Below are 9,726 nucleotides of genomic sequence, written 5' to 3' on the forward strand. Positions count from 1 at the left end.
TCCTGCTTTTCCAAAATTGCTACTACCTGGGCCTGTCTCCAGAAGTTTACATGAAAGATGCTTATGAAGCAACGCACTTGAGGAATAAGAAATGTTCAATTTCAAAGAAAAAAAGGAACATGCAACATTTGACTCTTCATTCATTTACAGAGCAATGCAAATCATACAGAACAACCTGGTACAATTTCCCATACTTGCTATGGGAATATACATACATATACAAGATAACTGGTGATTCAAAGGACAAGCAGGTACCTCTTTTCAGACGAGTATTTCTAACATAACATGTCATGTTTAGCTATATGACTGGTATCTATCTATTAAACTAATCTATTAAACTTCTTCACTAGAACATTCCCATCAAACCTTTGCGCCCAAAGAGGATGATAGTCTCGGGGTAGACTGTACAGAAAAAGCAGAAGAAATCAAAATACTGTCCTTCTCAAACAGAGGTGACAAAGAGGAACAGAGAACCAGTTTGGATGCTTACCTGGAGATGACTGGAGGTAGCAGCAAGAAAGGCAGATAGGTTCATGAAGGACAGTAACTGAAAAGAAGCTACAGACCCAGTGCTATTAACAGCGACAGTGCAAGACAACAGAACCAGCCTGCAAGGGGAGTTGACTAATGAAACCTGAGGGAGATACTGTTAGACAAAAACAGGTTAACAAGGCAGTGGCCTCGAGAGTCTGGCACTGTGACTTAACATAGCTGTTCATGACAGCGTTCTCACTGTCTTCCATCACACGGCACCGTGTATTAGTTTCTTAACTAGACAGATCTGAGGAAGCAGTACAAGAAACCCTGTGGCCCTGAGGTAAGAAGCTTGTGACCTTCCCATACAAACCCAGAATATAGTACTGAGGCCAGGAGAAAGGCTGGAAAGGTTACTGCAGAAGAGGAAAGGCTATGTAAGTGTTACACCTGGAGAGACCTAAACACCTTTTGTGTCACCAGTGTCTGTGGTTCTGCTCCAAGAAAAGGATTTCTAATGGATACAATGGCAGAGGACACCTGGCTTAGAGCAGAGGAGCTGCTGTTAAGCATCCCCTTTACTTAAATCTTCCAGCTCTGACTGTAAAAAAAATTCCCTTTAGCCAAAAATTTATCAGGAGGATTGTCAATGTTATATCAGAGAATTATCAAGCATTTAAAAAAATGGAAAAACAACAGTTGCCATGCATTGGCTTTACATACATCAATTGTTTTAAAATAGCAGTTACATTGAAAGAAGAATCTCCTTTATTTTTCTTGCTTGAAGTAATAAAGGAAAAATTCAAAGCCTGCCAAATGCTTATACTTGCGAGCAACTTTAATCCTGTGAGTAGTTCTACTGAAGAAAACAGAACTACTCATGGCAGTAAGTACCTGTCACTCTTCCAGCACTAAGTGACAGACACAGAATACATTTAAGGAAGTGTTATCCTGCACAGGAATCAGATGACATCTCACGCACCTAGCACACTTTTTAAGTGGGAGCAAAGAGCTACTCAACACACAAGAGTAATCACACAGAAATCAGCAGAGATATCTTCCTTGTCTGTGGTTATTTGTGCAGCAAGAATCATCATTGGTATGACTAAGAACAACAGGTAAAAAAATCTTGAGGCAGAAACTTGCCCCTTAAGACAGATCAAAAATGGAATATTTATAAGTGTTACCTACATTTTTCAGTCTTAAAATGACCAGGCAAAACTGATTTTGAAAATAAGTCTTGATTCCTCTTCCACAACCTTACGCAGACATTTCAGCAACTATTTGCTACTTGACAGTACATGGCTTGCACCATATGGTCTTACCACAGAAATAAGCTTGAGGCTTTGGCTCTGCAGTTAGATGTATGTAGAGATGTCAAGGATAAAGTCTGAAGAACTGAATTGCCTTCGAATAGAACCAAATGGCTTAAGGCATACCACAGCTCAAGTTTATTTAAGGGCTTGAAATTTATTGGGAAATGTAAGTGTTTGCTTTCAAAATACTTCTGAATGTTCCTTATTCAGGTTTCCCCAAAGACAGAAAACAATCTCATGCTTTGATACAACAGACTTTTTTTTTTTTTAAATCTGTGTATTTGTGCACAACTGTCAACTGTAGCCCAATTCAATGGGTGCCAGAACAGACATCCCACTACAAAATCCAACTGGAGTTTGTAAAAATGCTGCTCTGTCAATGGGGGAGGCAAAGGTTTGGCTTTGGGTAACTGATACCATCAATTTTCTTCTGCAATAGCTTCCTCCTAGGTCCTGATTCATATGACTCCTTTGAAATGACATTTCCAGCCTTGTTGTGTTACTCTGTACAGCGGACCATTTACAGGAGAGAAAAATCTGCTTCATTCAAAGTTGCTTTCCAGATGTGAAGGATCAACTCCCCCTATTAGCCTACGCGGTTCAAAGAACAAAAGCAAGACTTCTATTTATCAATGAAAAATAAACTTTAGTGAAAAAAATCACATCTTCCTTGGTGTGGTTAGTGCCATAAAACTCAATTAAGACAACAGGGTTCTCAGAATCAGGAAATCTTTGCATCCTTCTGACAGATTCTGATTTGAATTCAGAGTGTGGCTTCATACAGGAAAATTACACTTGCAGTTTTCTTTGTAAACATTCTCAGCTCTGTTGTAATAACTGTGGTAATGTGGATTGAATGCAGAAAATAATTTTATAATTTGTTCACCCAGCTGCTAAAACACCAAATGATCTACATGACATATGCACACGCTGGAGTTGCTTCATTTGTTATAATGTATAATTTCTCAAGAAGAACAGCTTTAATTGATCTGCACTGCTGAATCCCAAAAATGCAATCTGCTTTGTCCTTATTTAAGAAGTACATCTTAGGTTACACATGTGAATTATTCGTAAATATGACTGACTGTCTTTTTTTATTTTTAGCACATCATTTGGGCTGTGTCTTGTGGCGAGCTTATGCTTCGGTGATGTACAATACTAAAGTCACTAAAATGGCATCTGAAACTTTTTTCATGAGCATAAGCCAAAGTCAATATCCTCCCAGTTAAATAACGCATTTCATAATTATAGCAAATATTTAATTTTCAAACAAATATCCTTTTGCTCTCAGAATCAACAGCAGCAGTTAACATGATGGTTCACAATTAATAAGGACCCAGGAGAAAACCTCACATAATCGGTACTTTTCATCTACATATTTATGAAATTTCATCAATTATTCATGTAATATTTACTACTGGGAGTGGTGAATATGACAATCACCCCTGCTGGAGAACCAGTCAGTTCTGTCTAAAATGTTGCAAGCAGCATAATTCAATTCTAAAACTGTTATACAGAGATTAAGGGACATTTTTAGGACCTGAATGTTCTGCATGAAATTATTGTTTTCAATTAACTGAACGACAATTTTCCTAATTGATCAACCCCCACACTCTTCTTTAGAAGCCTAGACTTACAGCCACAGTGTGAATCACCCTGCGACTCCCAAGAGATAGCAAATCTTACTGAAACCTCTCTCTGATGCAGTAGTTACCTAGCAGCAAAACCTAGCAACCCTGTATTATGAGATTAATCCCAGAGTGATCATCATAAAGTAATATCTAAAAGACATTTTATTTAAGTATGCCATCCAAAGGTATATAAAAATGCAACGCAAAAATGCTCAGGCTTCTACCTGTTCAGCTGTACAAATTAGGAGAGACTACCCACAGCACAAGCTATTCATTTGTTGTTCAGCAAGGTCTCATTTGCTCAGCTCTCCCAACAAAGACAGAAAGAACGCAGATCTACAAACAGATGTGCAAAACATTTAGATATGACTAAGACATTCAAAGCCCTTCCTTACCTACAATTTGATGTGCAAGCAATGAAATCCCTTAGTCCCTACAGCTAGCGGGTAAGCACAAATTCCTCAGGCATAGGTTCTGCCCAGTTGCTTGGAACCAAAGTCCTAGCAGGGTACTCAAACTAAACATTTTCTCCCCTTTCTCTTCTACAATGTAGCGAGCATTTTCAGATCACCTTAGTGTGACCAGGACACACATGGAAGACAGCCAGACATAAGTCCTTGTCCTGAGCTGTCCATCTGCATCTTACCCAGCCATACAGTGTGCACAACCCTCACCTGAGAGGAAGGGGATTACTCTCAAGGACTGGTACTATGGTGCCAGGAGGAGAAAGAGAGAGCATTAGTCCAGAATATCGCATTTTCCCCGAGGGATGGGATGTCCTTGCTCCAAATCAGTGAACAGAAAAACTGGAACGAGGTTGCCTACCTCCTTAGTAAATCCCTGCCACACCCTATAACATCATAGAATAGAATAGAATCATAGAATCGCTTTGGTTGGAAAAGACCTTTGAGATCATCGAGTCCAACCTTTAACCTAACCCTGCCATCCCACCACTAAACCATGTCCCTTAGCTCTCCAGGGTGCCTCCCCACACAGCTTACTGGGAAGCTGCATGCTTCACAGTATGGCTGAAGACTCCACCACCTGACCTGCACTTAAAACTTTTGTCCTGGCAACACTCTGCAAAGTTCTTTTGCAAGTGTAGCCCAAAGCACCTAACCCCTCCTTGAGCCTTCACTTTGTTTAGCACGCTCTGATTCCACGGAGAACTGCATATACACTTCTGAGATAGGCTTGGGCCTTGGCAACTTTTAGAACCACTGGTCAGGCACAGCTCCTGCGTTTTATTCTTCAAATTACAGAAGTAGAATCTTTGGGTGTGCCCTGAAACTCCTATCATGCAAACAGAGATTAGAAGCGTGCAATATAAAGACAATCCACGCCTTTACTGAAACTCTATTTATTTTCCCTCATACTAACCGTTAGGCTTTCCAGATGTATTTGCACTTGCGCACTGAACAGTGAGGCTGCCTACTGTTTAAAAATGCTCTGGCATCCTTGGTAAGATGCCAAATTAACAGCACTGAAAAGCTGTAGCCTTCCTTTGTTAAGAGAATAGGTAGCAAAGCGTGAGCTGAAGTGCCAACTTCCCTGCTTTGCTTTACTTAGAGAGCAAGAAAACCCATCCTCTGGTGAGAAGTGGGAAAGGTAATTCAATCCTTGCACCAGTTAAGCTCTCAGCTTTCCTCTGGGACTAGTAAAGGGAATAATAGGGGTGTGGACACTAAAGAGTGAGATTCTTGATGAACTGCCACCTGCCAGTAAGAGTCACCACCAAGCTGTAAGATACAATTGGACCAGGAAAACCAGCAAAAAGCTCTGGTACACATCCCTGAGCTGCCAAGTCATATATTCAACTTTAAAAAAATACATAATGGACCATGACAGTACTTTTAAGAGAATGGTTTGGCCACAGTGAAAAATAGTAAGCCAAAAAGAAAACAAACAGTCTTGTGGTTCCTGTCCTTCAGCACTAATAGGAGCTTTATCCACACCATGAGACCTACCTGCGTGCAGCCCAGCCACGGTCTGAGACCCACACGCTGACAGAAGCACTTTCTGAATTCATCTGCCAGTGAGGGATTACAAGCAAAAACGCTGCAAGATTTGCTTTTGCTTCTAATTGCTAAACACTGAACTGTTACAACATTGTATTTATTTTTCTCCTGTCCAGCCTATACCCACAACAGCCACTCTGTTAGTTACAGCCAGTTTTGACTACTATCAGCAATTGATTTTAAACACTTCTGTGAGCACAACTGAGTCATTAACATCTTCAGGTAGCATTGCTTACCTTAAATCTTTCTGAAACCCCTTCAGTGATGCTGATTGTGAACTCAGCTATTTTAGGAGTACGGAACTTTCCCTTCTTGCGATCAGGTTCATATTCTGTTTTTGTTTTGACCACAACCTTAACAAAAAAAAAAAAAAAAATACCAAAAAGCTGTCAGCTGAAACTAGTCACAAGAATCATATTTAGTCATTAACTCTTCTTTTACCTGCTTGCAAGCGCATCTAACACAATGGGGGGTTTACCCCCACTTTGTGTAATTCTTCTTTGGAAGCTGTTAGTTATTTTTCCTGTCATAACAATCATCAACATTTTCTCTCGAAGTGGTTTTGATGGACCTACAGGAAGACTCGTTATGCAACAATTTCACAAATGTTCATTTTTTTCAGCTGTGGTGGTACTGTGCTGCTATACTGGGCAAGCCTCTACTTAGTTCAAATCCAAATCGTGAAGCTTCTCACTCTGTATAGTTTGAAAATAGCCACCTGCATTTGCTTCAGGAGATCCCATTAATGAGATTTCAAACTGGAGACCAATAGGATGAAACGAGTATTGAAGACTGCCCATAGAAATCTGGCAGATGATGATGCCACCAGTAGCCGTGTTGTTCAGTGGCAGGATTTTGAGTTTAAGAGAAGTGAAATGACCCATCTAGTTACTATTCACTATGTGCTAGACTATAGCTCTTGGCACTCTTATTTTTAACATTCAACTTTTGAATTATCAGCTGCAAGCAGCAAGATGCACACAAATCCTTGTGTTAATGGGATTTCTTGAAACACCCAAGGCTCTTTCACTTCCTTGCTCAGAGCTACTGCCCCAAGCTACACAATTTAGCACCTTACCTGTATTCCTAAAATATTCATTACGTCAGTCATATCTCTAGCACTCTCCTAGGCATTATAATTGTACAAAACTTTCACATACCTAACCTATTTGCCTCATTTTTGTCTCCTACAATTTTTCAGGATCTTTTTCAAAGTATCACTCTCACGGTAGGGTGCAGTTTACTGTACTGAGGGCACTAGTAAGATTTGCTCAATTTTCTCTGTTGTTCCAAAGAATATCTAGGCCCTTTTAGATTTTTAGAACCAGATTCTATCTTTAGAGCAGCCCATGTTAGCAATAGCAACTACATTATTCTGAAATTAGGACTGTGACATTCACAGGTAGCCAGATACCGAAATTAAAGCTTTGGGTTCCCCTCTCCTCAATTCCCTGAAATGGTACCTAGAATGTGTAACTGTACCTAGACACAGTACCACAAAGCTTATTAGATGCTTTTACAGTACTATATACATATGTGCAGGACATCGGCAGTTTCTAAACCTATTTCAGCTATAATTAATAAGGTAACACTTATAACTATGTAACAGCATCATGGAAGTAAACCCTCTGAAGATTTTTGGAACGGTTTTTAACATTTTACCTCCTTTCCTCCCCCTTTATGTTGCATAATCTCAGGCAACTCAAATCACATTCAGCTGACACTGAACGTACAGTTCTATCTGCTTGGTTATGTAATGTCTTCTTTTGTTTAACATACCTAAATGTGAATTTAAATCAGTTCATCCCTTTAATTTAGAAGCTGTCAAAATCATCAAATTCTCATTGCTGTAGTCACTACTGTTCAAGAAGTTATGCTTCACTGCCATAGTGGAGCCTTGTAAGTGAATAATAAGCATAGATATATGAAGTATGTACTCCTATTCATTAAACATGAGTGTCTTCGTACTTCAGAATTTGATCTGTGTGTCAATCTTGACTTAATGCTGTTTCTTTTTTTCACATCAGTTGCTCTACTACTGCCTTGGAGTCTGTAGCAACCAGTAAAGACAGAGTGACATGACTAACCAGACAGTTACAGAAGGAAACCAGCAGGACCAATAAATACATGTTTTTATTTTTTCCCCTCTATGTTTGCAAAAGGAAAGGAACAGAAAGCTAATATGCAAACAGACAGTGGAAAGAATAGAAGAGCCCATCAAACATCCCTTTATTTAAGCTTCTAGCTGTACATTTGCTTTCGTTCAAGGGAAACGCTGTGAAGGCAGGAGGCGTTCCGCCCCATTCTAGTAGGAGCAATCAGGCTGGCACAGAGCCTCCTGGGTTCACTACAGAGGCTCTGCTCAGGTTAAACCTATCACCCATACAGATCCATAGTTCAGACTTCTGCTTAGCAGTGCAGTAACATAACAAATTCCTTTGGATGTTGGTCCTTGGTAATCGGTTATATCCAGTCACCAGTTGGCAGGTGTATCAGACACAGTACGACTTAACTTGTTTTAAAGCCTTAGGGTGCGATTTTGTCCTCAGTTACAAGATTTACACCCCTGTAACCGAGGGCAGAAAATGGACCCTCAGGCTCTCTAACAGCTGTTACAGCTTATTGCATTTATGCCTGCCAACTGGTCACCACACACAACAGAGAATGATGTTGGTAGCAATTAAAATGGAGGTACAATTTATTTGTATTGCCTACAAGCAACGCTCTACCAAGGCAAATTTCACAAGCTAAAATTCTTTACGCCAAGATAAGATTATGTGAATTTTTTTGAGCTATGAGGAACATACAGCTATCAGTTTATCTAGAAGTAGAATTGAGCTCATGGAGGACACAATACCAAAAATAAAAATCAACATGAAGATATTACTATTTCTCGGTTAAATTTCATATTTTTCAAAGACTGCAAAGCTTTTTTGCCAGATGCATATGTGAGAAATGTGCAAGTAAGTATCCTACTAAAATAGGATACTGAAAAACAGGATACTGAAGTATGTGGAAAAGTATCCTACTACTGCATGCCTTACCTGTAGTAACACTTACTGGATTCTTTATTCTGAGGAGAATAAACATATTTACAGTCTATCATATCACCTTCTTAAATCCTTAACATTAAATCCTCAGTAAACAAGCCATATGATGAGAAATGCAGGATGCACACTTCCCTTCCAACCTGTGAGCAGCAGCTGGACTGCTCCCTTCTAGCTACAGAGCATCTGAATCACTGATTTGGAGGGTTTTGAACCAAGTAAGTTGCCGAGGAGAAAACTCAGTGGCCTGTTCTCATCTCGTTATTTCTGCTTGTCTGGGGCTAGCATTGATTTCCTACTGAAGCGAAGAAGGAACATGTTAAGTTCTTTCTCTGTGTGGCCAGTCTGCCCACGTACATCTTGCAGAGACATAAAGCAGCGCTTTATCCCCCCGTTAGGGGGGCTTTTTCTGGACAGAGAAAATTCACATTGTTCACACAGAATTACACAGTACCTTCCTGATGCAAAAAAGAAAGGTACAGAATAGGAAGGGCTATGACAATACAGCATAGAGAAGCTTGCATTTGTATGTTTATATATTTCATATAGATTTCAGTGCTGCTATGTAATGCTTATTGCTAACATTTCCCACTGGTTTTTAATGCAAATCACTACTACTGGATTTCCATTCGCTTAACTGTCAGGTTTTTTTCCTCAGAGGGAACCAGCATGCCTTAAACCCCTCCGTATTTCTTGACATTTCTACGCTGCTCGTTACACGTAACCTATTCTTTTGTTGTTTGCCTGAGATTTGGGTGTGATTCTCTAGGGTGGAAACTAAAGCCTACAGTACCTTATCAGGAGGTGGGAACTGGAGCTGATTGACATCCAGGGGTGTGATCAGGGGGATGGTGTCAAATCCATCCTCCAAAAGGGGCTGCTTTGTGCTCTTCTCGCTGAAATTATTCCCCAGTTTCACCATTCTTCCAGGATAGAGGGATTTTCTGCTGGCAGACACAGGCACACACGCACAGAAATGCACAATGTCAGAAACTCGGGATGCACCAGACCTTTCCCTAGCCCCCAGGGAACCCGAAATACCTTACAGAAAAAAAAAAAAAAAAAAAATTACGCCTCGGTCGCCGTGACTCGGTTACATTTTGGCGTTTTGGGAAGGAAGAACGATGGGCAGCGCTTTTATTGTCAAAGTTTAAAAAAAAAAATAAAGAAAATAAAAAAACCCCACCACCAACACCCCCAAATCCCCGACACGTTAGCCAGATCCGAGCGGTAACTTCCC

At 40.1% G+C, this 9,726-nt stretch overlaps 1 protein-coding gene across 2 annotated transcripts in view; it reads right to left on the reverse strand.

Moving 5' to 3' along the window:
• Positions 1-9,408, reverse strand: part of NSG1 (neuronal vesicle trafficking associated 1) — a 21,024-nt gene extending 11,616 nt beyond the window's left edge. Inside the window, exons 1-2 of one of the 2 annotated variants that reach the window (XM_009635504.2) lie at positions 9,280-9,408; positions 5,676-5,792 (exon numbers count right to left, since the gene is read on the reverse strand). In XM_009635504.2, the coding sequence (XP_009633799.1) occupies positions 5,676-5,792; positions 9,280-9,408 (246 nt within the window). The remainder of the gene's footprint in view (positions 1-5,675; positions 5,793-9,279) is intronic. The other variant, XM_035891105.1, reaches the window with a different exon arrangement.
• Positions 9,409-9,726: the final 318 nt, after the last annotated feature.

This window comes from Egretta garzetta, unplaced genomic scaffold, assembly GCF_000687185.1.
Source record: "Egretta garzetta isolate BGI_Z169 unplaced genomic scaffold, ASM68718v1 scaffold193, whole genome shotgun sequence".
NCBI lineage: Eukaryota > Metazoa > Chordata > Aves > Pelecaniformes > Ardeidae > Egretta > Egretta garzetta.